Here is a 25,742-nt window from a genome sequence, read left to right as displayed (position 1 = left end):
CAGCAAGAACCCTCATTCCAAGTGGATCTTAAGATAAGTACTTCGAGTACCAGATTAAACCATTTATTTGCCTGGACTGAAACAGCATATCATACAGCACAATACCCGGTTACCTAATGATTTACAAAGCTCTGAAGAATTAATAGAGCTTATCAGTGCGATAACCATTCATTTGGTATTGAATGAAGGTGGACTATTAATTTATAGAGAAATTATAGGTAGCAAGTTTCATATTTTCTATATTGATTTTTTTCTTGCTTCCCTTTATTGTTTCTGACATAAAGAGCCACTCCTCCCCCTTTCCTATCCTCTCTGTCCTTCCTTAACAAGTTATAGCCTGGTATTGCCGTATCCCAGTCATGAGATTCCGTAAACCATGTTTCTGTGACAGCAACAACGTCCAAGTCCGCCTCCACCATTAGGGCTTGCAGATCTGGGATTTTATTGCCCAAACTACGAGCATTTGTGCTCATAGCTTTCCAGCTTTCTTCATTCAGGTTACTGCTGTTCCTGGACTCCTTTTGTGACCTCTTTAGTTTTGTTATCCACTTTCCCTTTGCATTTGTGCAAGGGAAAAGATTAGTGCCTCAGACAGTCATCCATCACAGTGAGCTTTTTTCTTTGGTAACTGATCTAATAATCAAATCACCAACTATGACGGCCGACCTAACCCTTCCTCCTGGGCAGTAGCCCTAGGAGACATTCTTGGTGCGAGAGGAGAATGCACCACCTGGAGAGCAGGTCCTTGCTACAGGATCCTTTCCTGCTGCACCAGGTTGATGCTCTCCAATCATGAGACCTTCTTCCTCCAAGGCAGCACCAGGGCTGCCAGTCTGAAGTTGGGACTTGGCTGCTATGTCCCTGAAGATCTCATCTATATACCTCTCTGTCTGCCTCAGCTCCTCCAGGTCTGCCACTCTAGCCTCCAGAGATCGGATTCGTTCTCTGAGACAGGAGCTCTTTGCATCGCATGCACATGTACAACTTCTCACCGACGGGTAAAATAATCATACATGTGACACTCTATGCAAAAGACTGGGAGGCCCCCTTCTTGCTGCTGGACTGCTGCCTTCATCTTAAATTTGTTCAGTTCCTAGTTAAGTTTTAGGTTGCTGTGGGAGTAGGAATGTGTCTAATTAGGGTCCTTTAAATCTATTAGTGTATTCACTATATATCTGGTAGTGACCTGCAAGGGAATGATCAAAATCTCAATAAGGTGTGGGAAATTCGTGAAGTTAAAAGGCTGATTTTTTATTTTGTGTGTGTGTATGTGTGTGTGTGTGTAAAAGTGGCACCTACCTATAAATTAAAGGATGAGCTGGAGGGAGAGGGTTGGGAAATACAAACACTCTAACTTCTGCTTATTAGTTGCCTTTCTGACTATTTAAAGCACAAACACACTAAATAATATACCCCAATAGTTTATTATTTCCCAAGCAGAACTTACTGATTCCTTTCAGCCACCAGCAAGGTGATCCTCTCCTATGAGTTGACTGGTTTGACGCATATCTGACTATATAAATTAAACCCATGGTGTTACAATCAGAATATGTTTTAAGTGAATACATTTTGCCTGTAAAATCAGCAATAGAAAGAGAAAATTTGTAGGAAATTGACCAGGATTATGAAATTCTTCTGAATCAGGTAGGTCTGTTTCAGAAGTAACCAGTAAGTCCCGCAGACTTTTAACTCTGTGGAACGCAAAACGGGTGGGATCAGAACAAATAACCTATAGGGCCAATATTTGTCAGTGCCTTTTAATGCTACTCAGACCTCATTAATTCTGCTAGAGAAAGGCAAGATACAAGTAATTCTGTTAGATTCGGCAGAGAGGAGTGGAAAAAGTCTTGTTTGATGTATAAAGCTCATGTGAGGGCTTTTTTAATTATATATGTTGGATAACCTCTCAGTAAACACTGAGACTTCATAACTTGGACCTATGTGATGTACTCAGTTCCTGAAAACATCTTAAACAAAAGAATTGTCCAGTGGGGATATTGTTGCAAAGTGAGTGAGGGTGATTACTTTCATATCTCAAGAGTATTTCTGGCTGTACTCTTGCAGAAGATGTAAATATGTAGTGATCCTTCTTGAACTAAGACAAGGATATTTGAGAAGGCTGGATATTGTTGGTGAAGTTCAAGTTATGAGTGTTTAGCCAAGCAAAAAATGTATTGTACCTGACCATAATAGGAAAATATCGTCATTGAATCGAAGCCAGACTCGTATAAATTGTTGGAAAATATTTCCATAAATACACTTGGTTTCAAATTGAAAGATGAATAAACAGGCAGTGTTGAGGGCCATTTAGTCCCCATTGCTCTGCCTTTTTTATTTAGCTGATAAAACACCCCTGAAAGGAGAGAAGGTGTCCATGAGTGCTAAACGGGCCACTTTCAGCAAACAGTGAGTTGGTACACGAGGATTAGGTGGTCATTGGTTCAACGTCTTGCTGTGGAATATTATTATAAAGAGAATCTGTGTCTAATGTGACCTGATAGAAGCAGTCACAGGATAACTCTAATTCCTGTAAGAGAGAAATAAAATGTCCAGAGTCGCGTACATATGAAGGAATAAGGGGAACGAAACGCTGGAGGAATTTAACAGTGAATTTAGAGAAGGAGCCTAAGCCGAGGATTCTGTAAGTATTTGAATTGTGGGAAACTTTTCAAGCAAACATTTGCCTCTTTGGGGGTGATGTATTGATTATTAAGCTGCTGATAGAAAGTTGTATCGGCCAATCATCTGTTCCCCTCAGCAATATAAGCTGTGCTGCTTCATTTGTCAGCCAGTTTAATGATTATGATAGGGTCAGATGCCAGAATGCACATCTCTCTACAAATTATTGAATCACTGATGTGCTGTTGCAGGTAATCGTGATCTGCAGGCCATTACTTTGATTGAACTCAGAAGTGTGATATCACGTTGTATACACTTCTGGGTAACAGCTAATGTACACTGCAGGTTTGGGATTTAAAATCTGGATTTACGAGCTTAAATGTTGGTCCTGCCTGGAATGCCCCTGAAATGCCCTAACTCTGCCCCTCGTATCCATGTGTTGGGTTTCTCCCACACTCGCATATAGGCATATAATTGGACTATTTTAAAATACGAATTACTTGCGCTCAACTGAGATGCTCGTGTATATGGGCCTTTTAACACAAGCAGCTCTTTTAAAATTCACCTCTTAATGCACAATTGCCCAGTCTCCTGAGTAAATTAAGGTGGCTAATAAAATCTAAGTGCAATTTAAAAAAAAAATAAATTAATCCTTTTGACTCCCCCTGCCTATCATTAGCCTGAAGTTATCCATTAGTGCTATTAACACCTTTTTTGATTTCTGACTGAGATCAATCTAGCAAGTTAATTGTCTCTAGGTAGTCACAAAGGTTGGACTGTAAATAGCCAAGAAAGGCAGATTGGATATTGGCCTATAACTAATATTGTAGCACATATAAAGAAATTGTCTTCAAAATAGGAGCAAGTATTGCTGATTTCAATGAGATAGGACAACACCCTCTGCTCAGAGGCATTGATGACATTGGTAAGCCAATGGATCATTGTGACACTGGCTTCTGAGAGGAGCCATGTAAGGCAGGAGTCACGGGCATAGGTAGCGTTACTAAATTTATATATAAGAGTTTTCATGTTCTTTGTAGCAGCCTCCAGAAACTGACCATAATCCATCTGTCTCTTCAGTACTTTTTCTCAAACTCCTTAGTTTAGTATGTGAACTGTTACTCTGTATGGCTAATTTTGATATTAAATTGTTTAATATTTCCCCAGGTAGCTAAAAAAATGTACTCCCTGGGCTGCTATGAGATTTCGCTGGGTGATACCCTAGGTATTGGGACGCCTGGTGGCATGAAGGAGATGCTCTCGGCTGTCATGAAGGAGATGCCAGTTGGAGCCCTTGCTGTTCACTGTCATGATACTTATGGTCAAGCCCTTGCTAACATCTTGATAGCTCTGCAGGTAACAGATTTATGCTGAATACATGAAACACACAAATTCAATCAAGAAATAAATACAGTTAAAGTATTCGTGTATCCCATTAAATAGAGAAAAGTGCTTATGAATTGTTCTTTTAGGTTGTTTGTACTTTGCTCTGTGAGGATACTTGCAGTTAAGATGTAAAGTAGGAAAGTGATTTGTCACAAACGCCTCCTTTCACTCTGATAGTCGCTGCTTAGTCACCTAGCGTATTCCACCTACAAAAGCCCAATTGTTTACCGTGTACCTCCACACCAATGCTTTCAAGGTCCTTTACCCTGCAGTTTTTTTGGGTGGGGGTTAAAATTTATTTTCAAAAATTGCAAACAATATTCTATTGTGTCAAAGATTCAACAGTGTGCAGACAGAAAATGTTGTGCATAATCTCTCTAAGCATATAAGTTTGCTTCTTCACCCTCCTATCAGCAGTAATCCAGAAATAAAAGGAATGGTCATAGGATGCAATGTCCAAGACCTTTGCAACTTAAGCAAAGGTTTTATTTCACCTCAGGAATGTGTCACATAAGAGTATATTTGTAATCCACGTGCACGGTCCACCAACACAGACCGCATTTCGATTAGCTACATCAGGAGGGACCTCGCACTAAAGCTTACGAGCTTTACAGTTTACAACTAGAATGGCCATCTGCAGAGGAAGAACCTGAGGGAAGAGAAAACTGCTGGCAATACTGCTCTAATTGTGAAGTCTTGGTGGTAAACAGATGCAGTTATGAGTTAATCTTCAGCTTCCTTACAGGAATATATTACAACAGTACGTATTATGAAGTCTATGGATGCACTCATCCTGTTATCTCTTCTGTATTAACATCCTAAAAAGGATCTTTTCAGATCTCTTAATTGTCATCTGTTCTTTTCTTTACAGATGGGGGTCAGCGTAGTAGATTCTTCGGTCGCTGGTCTTGGGGGCTGTCCTTATGCAGAAGGAGCATCAGGAAATGTAGCAACAGAAGATGTGGTGTACATGTTGCATGGACTTGGGATTCACACCGTGAGTAAAATGCCTCTCATAAAACTAAGCATTGGAAGGCTAGAGTTGTACATGCTGTGGTGTTCCAGTATGACTTGCATCTGACTTGCACATTGCTTCTTGAACTTTGTCTGGCACTGGGCAAATGTAAGGTTTGAGCCATTAACTGAGGATGGTTCCTTCACCTTTTGGCTTAGATTGAGAACTTGTACAATATAGGAGCTTTATACACAGTCACTTACCCTGCTGGGACTATCATGGCCAAGTAGGAAGATTAAACTTCCTGCTTAAAAACAGGAGACTCTAGACTAATGTCCTGCTGCTATTTATCATTTTTAAAGCACTGCTAGATATAAAGACAAATTCCTGCTCCTTGCAGCTTACAGTGTACTCAAGACAGACATAAACACGACAAACTGGGATCTGTAAGAAGTGTATTATAGAGAAGTACTTAAGATTTAAAAGCAGTTTCAAAAAGATGAGTTTATAAATTGGATTTGAATACAGCTAGTAGCGGAGCTTGACACAGCAACTCAAGATCTTACTACTGTCTCTCAGGGCCTGGACCGGCTTCCCAAGCAATGCACCTCATGTCTGGGTGGGAGGGAACATGAAGAAGCGTCTGCTAGTGCAAGTGTGGCACTGAGGGCAGGGCAGGGGAGCAGTCCTCTCCCGCTAGCATCCAGCCACTGAATTTCATGCTGTCTGAGAGAAAAAAAGAGCAAGTATAATTTAGAATTTATTTATTTAAACATTTTACATTCCGTCATTCCATGTACAGATCACAACGTTTTACAAAGTGACATAGTTATCAATTTAGCAAAAATCAGAAATAAAGCGATTGGTTACAGTGTTGGTAACTGTCTGTCTGAATTAAATTACCGTCTATCTAATGGCAGTTCCCTGTACGTACCCGGATCAGTCCAGACAGTGGGTTGAGCCTCCTGTCCAGCAGAGGGAGCCAGAGAAAAACTGAAAGGGCATCCTATATAAGGACAGCGCTCACCCTGCAGCCCTCAGTATTTCTCTGGTTCCAGCAGATGCAGACGGATGAACCTGCGGTTCCCTCTTAACGATATTTCTTTATTTCTTCTTGTGACGTCTTCTGTTTTCTCTTCGCTGGGTCAAGCAAGTATTTCTAAAATAAACCAAAAAAACTATATATACAGGAACAGTGAATTTTCTTTTCTCTGGAGACAGTTCTGTCTCCAGGCTCTTGAGCGACCTGGGGGGGGGGTGGTTTCTCCTTGAGTAATTCAGCCTAGGTCTCTTTCCCGGTAGCCTAATTCTCTGCCTAGGGGTGATACTGGTGGTCCAGTCACTCCCCCTCTTTTGCACTGGTGACCCTGAGATGTGATTATTCCTCGGGTCCTTTGCAGAGATGTTTAATTCCTCTGCTCTGGCACAAACACTTCAGCCTGTTTAGCTGTTTCTCAAAAAAAGAAAAGGAGAGACACAGCAGAATTTTTTACTTTCCGTGTAAAAGTTGGAATAAGGCAGTTCTCCACTGCTCCGGGCCATCTGGCAGGGAAAGCAGCGACTCGAGGCCGTTCAGTCTGCTTCCCCGCTCAGCTGGTTCACTCCCAGCTGACTTACCAATGCCGAGGTCTGCGTTTTCTCTTGCCTGCGGGGAACCCGCCTCACAGCTCTCCCGTGATGGGCTCTGCTTGCCTGGAGGGGAGGGGACCCTCCGTGGCTCCTTTGAAGTCGACGATCCGAGGTCAGGTCAGCAAGCATGCGACCGGCCGTCCTCCACACAAAACACCACGGGAGCGGCAGTTATTTTGTGCCCGGACCTCGCAGCAGACTCTGATCCTCAGGGGGGAGGGGAGCCAGATTTTTGTTTACCGCCTGACAAGCCCTATGGGATCTCCTGATGCTGATTCTGACCCCCCAGGGGTCCAGCAGAGCTCATACTCCTTTTTCAGCAGAATTTGTGCTCCTTTTACACAAGTCCTTTTTTAGCAAGCTTGGAGGTGCAGGAGGATCCCACTCCGGGCCCTCCACCTGCAAAAATCCCTCATTTGGTTGTTAGCCAGGGCTCTGGTGACCTAGACTCGCAGGGTGCTACTAGGGTCTGGTCTGTACCTGGTGGGTCGGATCCACCTGACCCTTCTCCTCCTCCCATGCCGCTGCCTGATCCAGATGCCAACCCAGATCTTTCTCTTGATAATCCCCCCCGTGGAGGGAGATGACCCACGGGTTTTGAGGTGGTTTTATTTATTTATTTATCAAGTTTTATATACTGTCTTTCCATTTCGCCATCACATTACATTTACCCGCCTCTTACCTTATGACCAATCATTAAATATATGCTTGTGTGTACGTGCCTGGTTACTATGGGCAGAAGCCTCTGCTGTAATTTCCAGGAAATGGTCCAAGTAAGTTTCGTCTTCATAACTTTCACAGTGCTGGTGTCACGTGTGCTGGCTATCAATCTACTAAGTGTAGTTTTGTTCTGGTTATTCATACATTCCTTTTGAAGGGTTTCTCCTAGGAACCCTTCACACCTATCTGCATCGCACATCGCTTGTCTTAGGTTGTTCCGCCTAGTTAAGGCTATTCCTTACTGGCTAGAGACTTACCAGTCTTGGTACCAATGTGCTCATTTTTCACAGATAGCTATTATAGGTGGTGGGGAATGGTTCGGTGTCATCATTGGAATCCAGGAGCATTAGGTTCAAGGTTTCAGCTTGATTTATCATGATCCGTGCACTGGTCTGAGTTATCAACATTTCAGATACTTGATCGCAGCATCTTCGTAGGCAGATACAGAGGCAGACAAGTCCCAGTAAGGCAATCGTACACATGGAGCCAATTAGAATTTTGAATCCTGAACCTAAGCTAGAGAACCATGATCCAAGGGATCCAAATGGATCACTGACATCAAGTCCTTTCCAGGTTTGCACAGGTACATGAGCAATTGACATCATGTTTCGGGTGATCTCTTCAATTACTTCACCCTGGTCGTCTATTTGAAGACGACAGTTACTGAGGTTAAATTTACCACATAGTCCTCCTTCTGAAGCTAGTATGTAATCTAACGCTAGACGGTTCTGGTAAAGAGTATTCCAGAAACCCTTTTGCTGTGCAGCTAATATCCTCAGTGCTTTTGCAGTTTCATTAGTAATTATTTCTACAACAGCTTGGTATTTCTCTACGCCACTAGCTCGATGTTAATCTACTTCTGTATTTCCCTTTCTCTCCCAGTTCGATCTCCCTTGTTATTTGTAACTGCAATTTCCTTGCACTTGTTTTTAGTTTTAATGTATTTGCACCCCTGTTTAACTGTAAACCAGCATGATGTGATTGTATCATGAATGCCGGTATATAAAAACCTTAAATTAATAAATAATACGATTTAACATGTAAATTTGAGTTCTATAACCCCAAGAGCCATCCTGAGCCCAGGAGGCTGGATCATAATAAGCTACAATTCGTTCTGGGGCCATTCGTCGTCTTTCCAGTTACCTATCTTAAGGTCTCTCTTCTTGCGCACATCTGCGTATGTACCATACAGGGGCATCCCTAGTTGTTGACCCATTTTTAGGGGAATTAAGAAAAATGAGGGGCGAATAGTACCTATGGTACAGGTTCCAAACCAATCATGCGGTAAGTAGGCGTGTGCGTATTGTCCACATATCCAATACAATCCACGTGGGGCAAGCCAGATGGTCGGGATCTTGCGGTTCCCTATCGAGAGAAGGGGCTCAGTGTTCCAGAGGGTTAGGTTAGGGATCATGGATGAGTTTGGCCAATGGGTATAACTGATGGTGGTGGAAGAGGTGTCATGCAAGATGAATTGCCTACTGCCATGGTATGGTCCACGGTATAGGGTCTATGGATACACCAGGTGGGTATTATGGTATTTATTTATTTGTGAACTTTTAATATATCGACATTCGTAGAACACATCACGCCGGTTTACAATTAACTACTAGAAAGGAAAATTACATCAAACGGGGGAGGGGCAAGGGAGAGCAGGCGGGAAAAAGGGAGAGAGAAGAGGGCAGGGAGCTAGAAAGGATAGAGGGAGGAAGGAGAGTAGAGAGTAACCATAATAACACAAACATTACATCAACGGATGTGACTATAAAATGATTAGATTAGCTATACGCACAGATATAAAATGCAAGGTGCTTTCTGCGAGGCAGGGGGGAGGGGTACTGTCTGTTTGGCATCCGGGTAGGCCTGCTTGAAAAGCCATGTCTTGATGCCTTTTTTGAAAGTGTGTAAGGAGCCTTCTCTATTGCTGGCCCCTCCCTCTGACCTCCAGGTCAGAGGGAGGGGCCAGCAATAGAGAAGGCTCTTTCTCTGGTGAGGGTAAGGTGTGCAGTTTTAAGGGATGGGGTGTGAAGAATGCCTGCCAGGGAAGTTCTGGTGGGGCGGTTGGAGGAACGGAGATGTGGCATTTCCTCAAGCCAGGAATGATTGTTTTTGTGGAGTGTCTTGTGTAAAATGGTAAGAATTTTGTATTGAATACGGAAGTGGATGGGTAGCCAGTGAAGGTCCTTTAGTATGGGGGTGATGGTTATGATTCTTGCCATAGCATTCTGAAGGATTTGTAGTGGTTTAATGGTGGAGGACGGGAGGCCTAGGAGAAGGGAGTTGCAGTAGTCCAGTCTAGATAGGAGAACTAGGCGGAAGTCCTGGGTGTGGAGGAGGGGCTTAAGTTCTTTAAGTATGTGGAGTTTGTAGAAGCCCCCCTTTAGTAGAGAATTGATGTGAGGTTTGAAATTTAAGTGTTGATCTAGGGAGACGCCTAGGTCTCGTACAGAGTGCAGTGAGGTATGGGCTGCGGTAGAGTTAGGAGGGGGGTGGTATGAGATGTGTGGACCTGTTGCTTGGAGATGATGAGGATTTCTGTTTTAGATGCGTTTACCGCAAGATGTAGGTTGGTTAGTAGTGAATTGATGAAGGAAAAGGCAAGATTCCCAGAATAGAAGGGATTCCTGGAGTGTTTTTTGCATAGGGATAAGGATTTGCACATCATCGGCGTACATGAAAAACTTCAGGCCTAGGTTGGAGAGTAAGTGGCAAAGTGGAATAATGGTGCCTGGTTACTATGGGCAGAAGCCTCTGCTGTAATTTCCAGGAAATGGGTCTAAGTAAGTTTCGTTTTCATAACTTTCACAGTGCTGGTGTCACGTGTGCTGGCTATCAATCTACTAAGTGTAGTTTTGTGCTGGCTATTCATACACACATCTTCTAGGTTCACCGTGATTTGGTTCAGTCCACCTGAATCATTACCCATGAAAACCTTCTCCAGTGCGGGTACCTCCCCAACATCCTCTTCAGTAAACACCGAAGAAAAGAAATCATTTAATCTTTCCGCGATGGCCTTATCTTCTCTAATTGCCCCTTTAACCCCTCGATCATCTAACGGTCCAACTGACTCCCTCACAGGCTTTCTGCTTCGGATATATTTTAAAAAGTTTGTACTGTGAGTTTTTGCCTCTACAGCCAACTTCTTTTCAAATTCTCTCTTAGCCTGTCTTATCAATGTCTTACATTTAACTTGCCAACATTTATGCATTATCCTATTTTCTTCTGTTGGATCCTTCTTCCAATTTTTGAATGAAGATCTTTTGGCTAAAATAGCTTCTTTCACCTCCCCTTTTAACCATGCCGGTAATCGTTTTGCCTTCTTTCCACCTTTCTTAATGTGTGGAATACGTCTGGATTGTGCTTCTAGGATGGTATTTTTTAACAATGACCACGCCTCTTGCACACATTTTACTTTTGTAGCTGCTCCTTTCAGTTCTTTTCTAACTATTTTTCTCATTTTATCAAAGTTTCCCTTTTGAAAGTTTAGCCTGAGAGCCTTGGATTTGCACACTGTTCCTCTTCCAGTCATTAAATCAAATTTGATCATATTATGATCACTATTGCCAAGCGGCCCCACCACCGTTACCTCTCTCACCAAGTCCTGTGCTCCACTGCCGCCCCCATTCCTCCTCACTTCATTCACATCCTCTATACCAGAGCTTTCCAAACTTTTCATGTTGGTGACACACTTTTTAAACAAACATAATTTTTCAGAAGGTAAATCTCTGCTTATTAACCATGTTCTTGTAGATTTGGTTGGTAAGGGCTATTTCATCTTTTATTAATTGGTGATCGGACCATGGCACTATCGTGTGTGAAGTATTGATTACGCAGTTACTTGTGTTAGCAAATATTAGGTCTAGCGTGTGGCCCACATTGTGCGTTGCATTCGATACAAATTGTGACCAACCCATGGCTTCCATTGCATCTAGAAACATTTCATATGCTAAGGTTCTTGGTGATTTGTCTATCTGTAGGTTAAAATCTCCTATTACTGTAGATTCTGGAGAAGGAAATACCTTGGTGAATAATTCTATTTATTTATTTGTTTTTCTATGCCGATGTTTATCGGACATCACACTGGTTTACAGGGAACAGAGGAGCCTATTGATGTAGACTTCTTGTTTTAGATTGAAACATTGTAACATTTTAGGTTAAGCTTTGTAATATTTTACATTGAGCTTTGTAACATTTTTACATTGAACTTTGTAGTATTTTGTATTGGGTTTTATAAAAAACTTGCATTGAATTTCACATTTCACATAATATTGCATTGAACTTTGTAGCATGGGTATTGATTGGTCTGTGAGGGGACGTTATATATTATATTAGTATCTAGTGTGGTAGGAAATCTTGGGTGGTGATTGGGTATGCTTTTTTGAAGAGACATGTTTTGTTCTTTTTGAATGATTGGGTTGTGGGGTTGAGTCTGAGTTGGGGTGTTGGACCTGCCACTGTTAAGGATTGTTCCCTTGTTTAGGTAAGGTGGGCCATTTTTGGTGATGGTGTAGGAATGAGACCAGTGTTTGTGGATCAGAGTGTTCTCTGAGTGGATTGAAAGTGAAGGGCAGGGTTCTGCCAGTCAAATTTTTCAGTGTATAGTGCTTTGTGTATGAGTGTTAGGTCTTTGTATTGAATCCTGTGTGTGATGGGCAGCCAGTGTAGGTTTTTGAGGATTGATGAGATGTGTTCAGATTTTCGGGTATTAGAGAGCGATCTTGCTGCTGCATTTTGTAGCAATTGGAGTGGCCTGAGAGTATTGGAAGGGAGGCCAAAGAGTAGGGCATTACAGTAGTCAAGTTTGGAGAAAAGCAGAGCTTGGAGAACTGTTCTGTAGTCTTGGGCATAGAGGAGTGGTTTGATTCTTTTGAGTATTTGTAGAATCCATCCTTTATTAATGATTTGATATTTTTCATGTTGAGTTCATTGACTATGATAAAGCCGAAATCTCTGGCTGATGTGGTTATTCTGTTGTCTGTTGCAGGTGCTGGGTTGTGGTCTTTGAGAGTTGTGATGGTCTTGTTGATGTGAAGTATTTCAGTTTTGCTGTGGTTGAGGTTGAGGGACATTTGAGATAATAGTTGTGTTATCTTCAGGGAGGAGGTTGTCCCAGGTTTTTAGTGTGTTTGTGATAGATTTTTTATGGAGGGGAGAATCTGAACATCATCTGCGTATAGGAAGTAGGTTAGATTTAGTCCGGATAGGAGTGTGCAGAGGGGGAAGATGTAGATGTTGAAGAGGGTGGAGAAGAGGGATGATCCTTGAGGTACACTATGTATCAGGGGGATTTGTTTGGATTCGGCGGTGTTAATTCTGACTTTGTAAGATCGGTTTGTCAGTTATGATTTGAACCATTTGAGAGTGGTTTTGCAGAGACCGATGTCACTTAGTCTGTTTAGTAAGGTTTCATGTTTGATAGTGTCAAAGGTGGCAGAGATGTCGAAGGATGAGGAGGTATGATTGTCCGCGGTCCAGGTCTCTTAGGATGTGGTCTGTAAGGGAAAGGAGGAACATTTCGGTTTTGAAGTGTTTTCTGAGTCCGTGTTGAGCTGGGGAAAGGATGTTGTAGTTTTCCAGGTGTGCTGTGAGTTGACTGTTGACAATTCTTTCAAGGATCTTGGCGAGGAAGGGAAGGTTGGAGATGGGTCGGTAATTGGATGGGTCGTCTTTGAGTTGTGGTTTTTTGAGGATTGGTTTGATGCTGGCACACTTGAGAGAGTCAGGGAAAGTGCCTTGTTAATTATGTCCGCTATGGATTTGGCTATGGCGTTTGGGATTTGCTTTAGGAGTTTAATAGGAATAGGGTCGATGAAATGGGCAGCTGGGTTTAGTTTTTGAATTATTGATTCTACTTCGGTTGATGCAACTGTTTCAAATTGGGTCCAAGATGGTGTGGAGAGATGTGCTACTTTGGGTGCAGGCTGGTTGGTGTGTGGATTGGTGGCGATTATTTTAGTAATGTTGTCTTGAAGTAGTTGGCGAATTCATCGCAGTTTCTGGTGGAGTCTTCTTGATGAAGTGTGTTGGTGGTAGGTTGTATCAGGCCTGACGTATGCAAATAAGGCTTTTGGGTTAAATTGGTGGCCGTGGATCTTTTTGGAGTAATCTCTTTTGTCCTTTTCAATATCTGTTCTGTAGATGTATAGTATGGTTCTGTATCTGTCTTTTAGTTGGGGAGATGGATCTTTTATCCATTTTTTTTCTGATTGTCTTGGAAGGTGCTTGATGTTTTTTAGTTTGGGCGTATACCATGGTGTTTTGTGTTTGTTAGCGGTCTTGATTGTTGTTTTTTTTGATGGTTGGGCATTTGATCTTTGCAACTTCTGTGTTGATGGCTGTCCAGGAGTTTGTGGCGGTGTTTGTATCATTCATGTCTAGGTCTTTCAGTTTAATTGGGAGGATTTCAGTGAGTTCGTTGAGTGGCATAGTTTGGTGAATTCGATGAGTTTGTTGGTTCAGTTGTAGGTTGGTATGTATGAGTTTATGGTCTGACCAGGGGATGGTGGTGGCTGAAGGGGGGTGAGAGTGGTCTATAAGATTGTTGATGAATATTAGGTCAAGGGAGTGTCCGGAGTTGTGTGGGGATGTTGACGATTTGTTTGAAACCGATGGCTGTCATGGTTTCTAGGAGGAGTTCGCCGGTTGATGGGAGTGGGATTTTGTCCATGTGTAGATTAGTCTCCTAGAATGATAGCAGGTATGGTCATGTTGATGTTGGAGATGATGGCTTCAATTAGGGCGGATATGTTGTGTTGTAGAGTTCCTAGAGGGGCATATGGTAGGATAATTTGTAGAGCTTTGGATTTGAAGAGGCTGATTTCAATGGGGGGTGGATGGTTTTTGGGGTGGAGTGTAATGTTAAGTTTCTTCAGGGCCATGAGGAGTATGCCGCTGCCTTTCTTTTTTGGTCTTGGTATGGAGTAGATGTTGTAGGTTGCTTTGGGCAGTTGGTTGATGAGGGTGGAGTCAGTGTTTTTGAGCCATGTCTCGGTTATGCAGAGTATGTCAGGGTGCAAGTCAATTAGGAGGTCATGTATTATTGGCATCTTTTTGGTGATGGACTGTGCATTGATTAGGAGTAGTGATATTAAAGTGAGGGTTGTGTATAGCTTGTTTGGGTGCATGGGGATGGTGCTGAATTTTCGTGTTCTGAGGGTGCGTGTTGCTATTGTATTACTGGAGGCATCATGTTGGTTAGACGTGGGGATGTGTGGTTTGGGTGCATGTTGGTGAGAGGGTGAGGGGAGGGGTATGCAATGTGAAGGTGGTGTGGGTAGAATGTGTAGTATGGGGTGGTTATTTGGGTAGAGTGTACGTCTGGAGTGTTAGCGGATGTTGTAGGAGTTGGGTTTGATGGGTTGTGTTAATGTTGGGGGTAGGGTGCTGGGTGTTGAGGTAGGGGGTTTGAAAGGAGGTTGTTAGGGTATGGGTTTGGGTGGGAGGGGGTGTTGTGCGGTGGGAGCATATTGGGGGGAGGGGGCAGGCTTTTCAGAGTTTGTGTGGTGAGGTGTAGTAGCATATTGAGAGTGTGTCCTTAGGTCGCTCTTCTTGGGGTGGAACGTGGTGTTAGGGGTCGTCTCTGCAGGGCCTGAAGTGGTGTCGGGTTGCGGAGGTTGGCTCTTACGCCGGTGGGTTTGTGCCGATTGCGTGAGCGTTTATTGTGTGGTCCGCTGGTCGTGGCACTTTTCGGAAATGGATTGTATCTAGTTTCAGGTGCTGGCGGGTTAGGCCGCGGTCAGTTATGGTTTCGTGGGGAACTGTTAGTCTGCTGGGTGTCCGTTTGTGCCTGCGGTTGGGTTGCTGTTCGGGCCTGGGAATTCTCTGAGGACGAGGCAGGTCAAGGAGCACAGTGGCAGCACAAAGGAGCACACTAAGGGGCAGGCCCCTTAGTCGTGCTCCTTAGTCGCGCAACTCCTGGGAGTCGCCGCTTCAGTGACGGTGGGTGGGCCGTCCGTTCGGAGGGGAGGTGCGGCCTGGTCCGGAGGCTCCAATGGCGTCATGGGGGTCGGCCGAGGCGAGCTCCCTACCCCGATTGGGTCCGTCGACGATCGCGGGGAGCCGGACCGAGGCGGACGCTGCGAGGGAGCTGGCCGAGAAGAAGAGGAGAGTCTGATTGCGGCCTTACTTGTAGGTCCTGGTGAGTCGCCGCTTCAGTGATGATGTGAGCAGTCTTTGTGTAGTAGGCCTGGAGGTAATAGACCAGTCCTAAGTCTAGCTAAAGAGATTTTAGTATCACTTCATAGGGTGGGATAATTTCTGCTTTGTAATGTACTAGTTTATTTTATTTTTTTTTACTGATTACTAATAAACCCCCCACCTTTGTTTCGATCTAACTACATGGACTACCTCATAGTTTGGGTGGGAAATTTGATTTAGGATTAAGTTATCTTTGTCAGTCAGCCAGGTTTCTGTTACGCAAAAGATAGTGGGTTGTAAATCTTCTAGTAAGTCATTAATCAGAAGGAGTTTTTTTAGATTGAACACTTAATAATGAGTGAACATTGAGGAGGAGATAGTGGATGTGTTGGTACATATCGTTGGGAAGATTGTTTGGTCTTCTTTGTTTCATGCTGGTGGTTTTCCTCCTTAGGTCCCCGTATATGTTCAATATAGTACAGCTGATCCATGGTTGTGAGGGACGGTTTTGGGATTATTGAGATGATTGCTGAGGTAGTGAAGTAAGGAAACAGTGCTACTCAGGCGCGCACGCAGGGGCTAGCTCCTCTCTTTCGTGTGTGTGTACTGATGAGGTTTGGTGGCGGAGGGTGGTCAGCATAAATAAAGATTTGAGAAACCCAACATAAGCAACATTGGGGCTATGCAGAATCTTTTTGTCTTAGATCTCCTCTTAATCATTAAGGGCTCCTTCCTCCTCGAGGGAAGGGATATGCTAACGGTATGTTCTTATGATTTGCACTTTTATTTACACTGCATACAATTTCTACCAATGCAGCAGCTAACCAGTGCTACTTTGCTGTGCCATTAGTGTGGGAGATTAAATTCCAGCAATCATTTTCTCATCTGCCTGTCTGTTTTTCTGTGTACAGGGGGTGGATCTAAAGAAAGTCATTGAAGCTGGTTCTTTTATCTGCAAAGCTTTGAACAGAAAGAGTGGTTCAAAAGTGGCTCAAGCATTGTGCAAACTGTAAAAATGGAGTCACTGTGGCATCACAAAACATCAGTGCTTTACAACACAATATGCAGTAAAGACCAACAGACAAGCTCTTCTCTTCAAAAAGACTTCCTGGACTGAATTTAAAAGGAAACAAAGATATATCGGTGCTTTGAAATACTGAAAAAATAAAAATGTATTTAATGAAATGACAAGCCCTGAAATTATACATCAGAACTACAACTCGTATGACTGTAAGAACAGATTCATTGTGGCATGAGGTTGTGCAATCGCTAGGCAAAGAAGAATGAATTCATTGATCTCTTAATATGAAAAATAGGAACAAAAACCCAGGGACTTGTGACATGAGAGTGTGAATAAAACTAATATGGAGGCTGGGAGCAGGGCCTCGCGACCACTTCCTTCAGAACTGCATTAAAGGTAAAACTTCTCGCCACAACCAGTTTGCAGAACTTTGAAATCTCTGCTGATCTGTTTTAGGTCATGTCTCACATTTTCTTCTCTAACTTATGAAGTAAACAAACATAAAAAGTGGACAAGTCTTTATAAGTATATGATAACAGATAATGCATTTACATAACATGGTATCAACCAATAAGCTGTTTAGATAAAGGTGCATGTTTTACTTATCTTAAACCAATATAATAAGGAGCATCCCAAAACTTTGTAATTTTTCTAATGCAAAAACTATGTCCAAAACACATTTCGTATCAACAGCTGAGAGATCAAAGGAAATACACATCTGTAATTATCCAAACTTTTGATTCTTCCAGACTGGACAGTTCGATGGATATCTCAAACACGGCAGGTAATCAGATGATGGAACTTGTGTGTCTCAGTCCCACAATAAACTGATTGCACTGCAGCTCTATCACCTGATTACCTGACATTTTTGAGACATCTGTCAAGTTGTGTAGTCTGCAGGTATTAAAATTTTAGATAATTGCAGATAAGTGTGTCTCCTTGGCTTTCTTAACAATTGATATGGAATATGTTTTGAACCTAGTTTTTTCTTTACAAAACTATCAGAAGTTTTGCCCAACTTAAATATCCATTTTTGCTCCTTCTGCAACAGTTTAAGATTAACATTCCCACCCCGCTGATCTTCTTTTACAACTTCCAATATTGTGCATCTTAGATCTTCAAAGCCATGGCCTTGCTCCGTACAATGTTGTACTAGAGGGGCTTCCTTTAGTACATGGTACATTGGATATTTAAGTTGGGCACGGTTCATCCGGAGGGACTGAACAAAGAAGTGGATTGGTCAGTCTTTCTGGAGATTTGATTGGATGAGAGAGCAGGAACTTGCCTGGTTTAAAAGCAGTGGTTTCTGGGAGTTTGAGACAAGCGCCATTTTTGAAGCAGAGCTGGGGCAAGGAGCCGGGTGCGGCCATTACTGAAAGTAAGTCACGTAGCTAGAGCCATAAAAAGTTAAAAATGTTTGAGAAACAATTTTGATAAGTGAGAATGATTGTGTTTTCATATTTAGGAGAGATCCCCTGAAGAAGGCGGGTGTTTCCGCCGAAACATCTATGTCGGGAGGCGCGGGAGTGTGTACATAACAGCGGCATTGTGAACTGAATGAATAGTGGGCAAAGAAAGAGATAAGCATTTAAATGTTTTTGAGATTTGAAATGATCAATAATTGAGAATTTGAAAGAAATGTTTTGAGGATATGTGTGGAGCACTTGGGTGTGGGTAAAGTTTAAATACTGCATATGAGAGAGGTTTTTAAGAAAATAGTGAGTCACATGATGGGGTTTTAAAAAAATAAATTGGAAAGAGTGAATGAGGTGACTCTGTGTGCTATATACACGATACTGGTTGTAGCCCTGTAAGGGCAAGAGCCAGGCGACTGTGAAGGCACAATCATTCTGATACAATTTCCCCAAAAAACATTTTTGAGTGTTAGTAAGGGTAAAATAATTCCTCCTTTTTGGAGAAGTGTTTTGATTGCAACATATGACACAAACAGAACACACAATGACAGAGAACCACAGACGGGAAAGAATGTAACATGTACAACATATGACACACAAACAGAACACATAGTGACAGAGAACCACAGACGGGAAAGAATGTAACATGTACAACATATGACACACAAACAGAACACACAATGACAGAGAACCACAGACAGGAAAGAATGTAACATGTACAACATGACAGAAAATCACAAACAGTAAACAATTATCGAATAGAGCTCAAAAAGTAGGCCTTTTAAAAGTAAAATACTAAAATCTTTGGATCCAGAATTAAGCAAAAATCAGAATTTTTAAAACATCTGTTAAAAAAAAATAAATCTAGGGGAGAGAAAAAAAACCTCAGCTTTTACACTTTGTCCTGTACAGCAGCTTTTATTCTTGTAAATTTGTAAAAGAAAAATCTCACATGCAAACAGGTCAATACAGTAAAGTGCGGCCGCGGTTACCCTGTTTCTAACCCGCGTTAGCCCAACCCGTGATCCACTATCCCCTTTAACCCATTCTTACCGCCTCTTTAAATCAACAAGTAACCCTTTCTGCCCGCGGCATGTATATGAGATGTAAACGATCGGATTAGCTATTCCCTCCCATTCAGTAACGCGCGCCCCAACTATCCCCTTTTTAACCTGCAGTTTAGCCGCACGTTTAACCTGCCAACTTACCGCCTACCCTTACCCCTGCGTTAGAGGCAGGGGTAAGGGTAGGCGGCAAACTTTCCCCCAGCCCTCGCTCACCTGCCCTGGCCGGTAAGCGACAAAGGGGCAGCCCAGTCCTCTCTACCCTCCTCTGAAGCAACGAAAGCGAAAAAGGAGGCAAGGCGCAGGGCAAAAGTTAAAACAAAAGTGAATAAAGAGTAATAAAAGTAAACTTACTGGCGGGAGCGTGTTCTTAGAGGGAGGCGGGAGCCGGCGGCGAATGAATGCACGCCTGTATATGCCTGTGCAATTTGGGCGCTCAAGGCGTGACGTCACGTTTGGCGTCATGTGTGATGTCACGCCTTGAGCGCCCAAATTGCACAGGCATATACAGGCGTGCATTCATTCGCCGCTGGCGGGGGCTGTTGGAGGCCGCTTTCGCCGCCGGCTCCCGCCTCCCTCGATGAATGCGCTCCCGCCAGTAAGTTTACTTTTATTACTCTTTATTCACTTTTGTTTTAACTTTCGCCCTGTGCCTTGCTTCGTTCGGGAGGGAGAGAGGACCATCCACTTCCTGGTACCTGACATTTGAAATGACAGGTACCAGTGCACCCAGGATACTGTATAGGCGCTGTATAAAGCGCTCTATACAGTAAAATGGGTTGCGCGGGCCTAACGCTTCACGGAAGCTTCTTGGACGCGGCTTGCATTTGCAAGCTATTTAAATACAGTATCGAGCGGTAGGTGAGCCGGACTGTGGGTGCGGCAAACGCGGGTGCGCCCGGCACTAATGCAGCTCTTCCTACCGCTCCTTACTGTATCGGCCCGTCAGAGAGGTTAATTTTAATCTTTTTAAATCACATTACAAAGTATTAAATGGCTAGCTGTAGGTAACTGATCTACACCATTAAAGTAGAAAACCACTACTTAGAAGTTAATCAAACTAAAAGATTCTGATTGCTTAATCACAAAAACCAGAATTGTTTACATTCCTTCAAACTTGGACACTCCAGATAGAAGGGAGAGAGGAAAAAGGTTTACTAGACAGATCTCTCCCTGCTTCTACAAAATCTTTTTGCTAAACCTATAGCTGCACAATTAAAAGACTGAAAACTTTAAATTAGGTTATCAGCTGAGGCCAAACACCCCACAGTTTAAGTAAGTATTGGGTGTGCCACATTGAGAGTAGGACTGGGGTCAGCCACCCCAACTTAATCTGCAGGCCTGCTGGGAGGGGGAGGTAAATACTGAATGTAAAATCCATGATTTGTGACCATGTTTTGCTGTCTGTCCTTTTCTCCTGCATGGATAACAAATGCCACGAAATTTCCAACTAAATGCAGGCCTTCCCTTTAACGTCCTGTCATGGATGCACGCAGTGGCCACATTCTCACTCCCTCCCCTTCTGGATCATTTGCTACCCTGTTCACAGAGGTCTTTATATTACCTTCTTTTTCATTCTTATAATCAGAGGAGGATTTGGGTTTACGGTGTTTCCAAAGAATTTCTAACTCTTCCTCTTTATCAAATAACTATTTAGACGGGTAATTTCAGACTTTAAAGCTTCATGCTGAGTACTAGCAATTTTTAGCTTCTCAATTAAATCAGTCCCACGTAGCTCATGGCGTTGTCTATCTTCTGCCAACTGGGCAGAAAAGAAATTCTCCTGTTTTAATCAATTCCACTTTTCTTGTCCCAACTTATGTCAGCATCTTAAGGCGTTGTGACCAAGCATTCCTAATATTTAACAGCAGCCATGTTAAGGTTGTGCTCTGCTTACTCTTATTTTTGAGCATTGTGGCATGGATATACGTAGAAATCTTATTTTCCCTGTACGTACCTGGATCAGTCCAGACAGTGGGTTATGTCCCCAATCCAGCAGATGGAGTCAGCACAAGCTTCGAGGGGGCGTCACCATAAGTACTACTACCCCCTCTGCAGGAGTTCAGTATCTTCTGACTCCAGCAGATGCGAGTAGGGGAATCAGGCTTCTCCTCCTTTTCCTTCTTTCTCACTTCTTTTGCTTGATTATTTTGCTGCCTTTTTCTCTGGATCAAGTTTGTATCAAGTCTTGTATAAAGTTAAAAAAAAAAAAAAAAAAGAAAGTAAAGCAGGGTCCTTTCACCTTTTGGGGAGTGACTTATCTCTCCTGTCTCTTTTCTGCAGCCGTGCTGTTTTCTTTGTCGTTGCAGCAGGGGTAAGTAAGTTTTATTCCTCTGTAGTTTTTCTTCACAGCACAGCTCCTGGTGCCCGCGAAAGCCGGTGGTGCCGGCCTCTTCGTTTTTCTTCACTCGCCCGCGGCCATTTTGCAGCTCCTCGTGGGCTGCTGCCGCGCTTGGGAGAGACTTCTGGGGCGGGCTGTGTGGCCGGGAAGGCCCCCCCGCGGCACCCCCCTGTAATTGCGGACAGCGGGCAGTGCGGGCCGCCCGGGCCCCCCCGCAGCGGCGCTTTTGTGCGCGTGGCCCCCCCCCCGAAGCTTTTGCTCTTTTTTGCCGCCGTTTTTCATCTCTCCCCCGGCGATCCCGATGCCGCGGCTGTTGTGCGGCCTGCGGCGACCCGGGGTCCCGGATTTCCCGGGAGGGCATCTGTGCACGATGCCTTCCCAGGGGGGAAGGTACCTCACAGTCCCTTACTGAATTTTCTTTTTTGCCCGGGCGGCGCGGGCCGGCCACTCCGCCATTTTTGGCGGGCACGGGGGCCAGCTTACATTCTGAGCGCCCGGAGGCGCAGGCCACGAGGGAGAACGTCTCTCGGGAAGACTTTACAAGCGGGGGCGCCCCCCCCATTCCGGTGCAGGAGCCAAGCACCCAGAGCCAGGGAGCAGGAACCACGCTGCCCCTCGAAACGCACCCGGGCAGGCCGGGATTCTCTCCGGAGTTTATCCTGCTCATGCATACCGCTTATCTACAGGGGCTGGACACACCTGTGGGACCCCCCCCCTAAGATCCCATGGATGTCGCCCTCGGCGCCGGCCCCCCCCGACCCTTCGGGAGCGGGGGCCTCACGTCCTCCTACTCGGGTCCGTTCAGCGGCAGTGGGGGCGGTGCCCGACCCAGCGGGACAGGGACCTGACCTCCCGGACGGGGGCCAAGGGGACGGCACGCAAGAAGGGGATGATCCGCATACCCTACGCCTCTTCCAGAGGGAAGAACTGGACGACCTCATCCCGCAGATCATTCAGGAATTAGATTTGGACCCTCCACCGGACCCGCCTGCTCCAGTGGCTCCCGCTGTCGTCACCTCCTCAAAGAAGGGAGATCCTGTCCTGGCGGCGCTTCGGCCGAGGGCTCGGGCTTTTCCTATCCATGACTCATTTTTACAACTTCTCACCAGGGAATGGGACACCCCGGAGGCCTCCCTGAAGAGCAGCCGGGCGATGGAAAAGCTGTACCCGCTCCCTGAAGATTTTCTGGACCTCATCAAGGTCCCAAAGGTGGACTCCGCAGTGTCGGCGGTCACGAAGAGGACGACTATCCCAGTAACGGGAGGTGCGGCATTGCGAGACACACAGGATCGTAAGTTGGAGGTTTTCCTTAAGCGGGTCTTCGAGGTCTCCACGCTAGGCATGCGGGCGGTGATGTGCAGTTCGCTTGCCCAGCGGGCTAGTCTCCTTTGGGTACAACAGCTCCTCATGTCTCAGAATCTGCCGGCCGATGAGGCTGCCCAGGCGGATCGGCTGGAGGCCGCAGTGGCGTATGGGGCGGACGCCTCGTACGATCTTTTTCGGGTCCTCGCAAGATCCATGGTATCAGTAGTGGCGGCACGCCGACTACTATGGCTACGCAACTGGGCGGCAGATACGTCCTCGAAGTCCAGTCTGGGCTCTCTCCCCTTCAGGGGCAAGTTCCTCTTCGGGGAGGATTTGGATCAGATCATCAAGTCCCTGGGGGAGAACGCTGTTCATCGGCTGCCGGAGGATCGGTTTCGTCCATCCAGAGCATTTTCTTCTTCTCGGACCAGAGCCAGAGCGCAGCGGCGCTACAGGGGATACAGACAGGCGGGCGCCCGGCCATCCGCCCCCAGGTCTCAGCCCTGGTTGCGCTCCTTTCGCGGGCGTCGGCCCGCACACACTACTCCCGGACCCGGGAACCCCTCTAACAAGTCTTCACAATAATGCCAGTCTCGCCCACTCCCCTGTCCCCAGGATTGGGGGCCGGTTAACGTTTTTCTACGCGGAGTGGGCGCGGATCACTTCGGACCAGTGGGTCCTGGATACCATAAAACACGGCTACGCATTGGAATTTGTCCACCCCCCGCAGGGAAGGTTCATCTTTTCTCCCTGTGGCTCGGACCTCAAAAGAAGGGCGGTGCAGCTGACTCTGGACAGACTCCAGGAGATTGGCGCTATTGCGCCCGTGCCCTTCGGAGAGGTGGGCTCGGGCCACTATTCCATCTATTTCGTCGTGCCAAAGAAGGACGGTTCCTTCCGGCCTATACTAGACCTCAAGGAAGTCAACAAATCCCTTCGAGTCATTCGGTTCCGCATGGAAACTATCTGATCAGTGATTGCGGTGGTACATCGGGGGGAGTTTCTCGCCTCCCTGGACTTAATGGAGGCCTACCTGCACATTCCCATCCGCCCGGACCACCACAGTTTCCTTCGTTTCAAAATCCTGGACCAGCATTTTCAGTTCACGGCTCTCCCGTTCGGATTGGCGACGGCGCCGCACACTTTCACCAAGATCATGATAGTCGTGGCTGCAGCTCTCCGGAAGGAAGGCATCCTGGTTCATCCTTATCTGGACAATTGGCTCATCCGGGCGAAGTCATTCGATCATGGACGCTCAGCGGTGACTCGAGTAGTACGGTTTCTACATTCCCTGGGATGGGTAGTGAACTTCTCCAAGAGCTCCCTCACTCCCTCGCAACGCTTGGATTTCTTGGGGGCGACCTTCGACACCCTACTGGGCAAAGTTTTTCTGCGCCAGGACAAGGCTCAATCCTTGCGGGATCACACACGACGGTTCTCTGCGTTACCAGTGGGCAGGATGCTCCGCAGAATAGAAAGCCATCAGGGGACCGTGGTCTTCGTCGCTCCGGAATGGCCCAGGTGACCCTGGTTTGCAGACCTGCTACAGCTGGTGATCGGGCCAATCAGGCTGGGGCACCTCCCCCAGCTCCTACATCAGGGCCCGGTATTTTTCGAGCAGGCAGAACTCTTCTGTCTTGCGGCCTGGCTTTTGAGAGGCGCCGCCTCCGGCATCGGGGCTACCCGGAGGCGGTAGTATCCACGCTATTGCGGGCACGAAAAACATCGACGTCGGCGGCCTATGTTCAGGTCTGGAAGGTGTTCGAGCTGTGGTGTACCAGCCAGGCCACGAGACCCGCTAAGGCTTCTGTACCTCAGATCCTTCAGTTTCTACAGGCGGGAGTGGAAAAAGGGCTCGCCTATAATTCCCTACGGGTTCAGGTGGCCGCCCTTGGTTCGCTGTTGAGCGATGGGGGCTCTCTTCTACAGCATCCTGACATTGCTCGTTTTCTCAAGGGTGTCAAGCATATGCGTCCTCCGGTGCGGGACCCTTGTCCCTCCTGGAGTCTTAACCTTGTGCTTCGCTCCCTGTCGGGACCACCGTTCGAGCCGCTGCGCAGCGCAACGATAAAGGATCTCACTCTCAAGACTGTTTTTCTTGTGGCCATCTGTTCCGCTCGACGCATCTCGGAGCTGCAGGCTCTGTCGTGTAGAGAGCCTTATCTCCGTTTTTCCGACTCTGGAGTTTCGCTTCGCACCGTTCCCTCCTTCCTTCCGAAGGTGGTTTCTGCATTCCATGTGAACCAGACGGTGGAGCTGCCGTCCTTCTCCTCCTCAGAGCCGAAATCTCTCCGTCTCTTGGATGTCAAGCGCACTCTGCGCCTCTACCTGGAGGCTACAAATGAGTTCCGGATCTCTGACCATCTCTTCGTACTCTGGTCCGGACCTAAGAAGGGGTCTCAGGCCTCGAAGGCTACCATTGCCAGATGGTTGAAGGCCGGCATTGCTGCTTCCTACATTGGGGCGGGACGGACTCCCCCACCCGGCATCGTCGCGCATTCTACACGTTCTCAGGCGGCTTCCTGGGCGGAGGTTCGCTCGGTATCCTCTCAAGAAATTTGTAGAGCAGCCACCTGGAAATCGTTACACACGTTCTCGAGGCACTATCGTCTGCACCTCGCCTCTTCGGTCTCTGGACACTTTGGGGAGCAGGTTCTCCGAGCAGGCCTCGCAGGACCTCACCCGATTTAGGGAAGCTTGGGTACATCCCACTGTCTGGACTGATCCAGGTACGTACAGGGAAAAGAAAATTATTACTTACCTGCTAATTTTCGTTCCTGTAGTACCATGGATCAGTCCAGACGCCCACCACGTTTTGGGTTCTTGATCCTGCTCAGCTCTGCGCTATTTCCTGTTCACAGTGCTCTGTGTCTTCAGTCGTTTCCTTTTTTGCTGTTTTTCACAACTCCCTACAAGTTGGTAGGATGTTTGCAGTTACTTGTTGCGGTTACAATTGTTTTCATTATCTGTTTCCACAAACTTGATCCTTCGGGGGTTTCTACTCGGGCTTTGATATACTCGATACTGAACTCCTGCAGAGGGGATAGTAGGATATATGGGAACGCCCCCTCAAAGCTTGTGCTGACTCCATCTGCTGGATTGGGGACATAACCCACTGTCTGGACTGATCCATGGTACTACAGGAACGAAA

General features: G+C 45.6%; 1 protein-coding gene across 5 annotated transcripts in view; it reads left to right on the top strand.

Annotated features, from left to right (window-relative positions):
* Positions 1-18,589, top strand: part of HMGCL (3-hydroxy-3-methylglutaryl-CoA lyase) — a 101,019-nt gene extending 82,430 nt beyond the window's left edge. For 4 of the 5 annotated variants that reach the window (XM_029571983.1, XM_029571980.1, XM_029571981.1 and 1 more), the window contains 3 exons: positions 3,787-3,975; positions 4,877-5,002; positions 16,357-18,589. In XM_029571983.1, the coding sequence (XP_029427843.1) occupies positions 3,787-3,975; positions 4,877-5,002; positions 16,357-16,458 (417 nt within the window). In that variant the 3' untranslated portion in view covers positions 16,459-18,589. The remainder of the gene's footprint in view (positions 1-3,786; positions 3,976-4,876; positions 5,003-16,356) is intronic. The other variant, XR_003852036.1, reaches the window with a different exon arrangement.
* The last annotated feature ends 7,153 nt before the right edge of the window (positions 18,590-25,742 follow it).

Source organism: Rhinatrema bivittatum, chromosome 11 (assembly GCF_901001135.1).
Source record: "Rhinatrema bivittatum chromosome 11, aRhiBiv1.1, whole genome shotgun sequence".
NCBI lineage: Eukaryota > Metazoa > Chordata > Amphibia > Gymnophiona > Rhinatrematidae > Rhinatrema > Rhinatrema bivittatum.
This window is presented reverse-complemented; position numbering and strand designations above follow the sequence as displayed.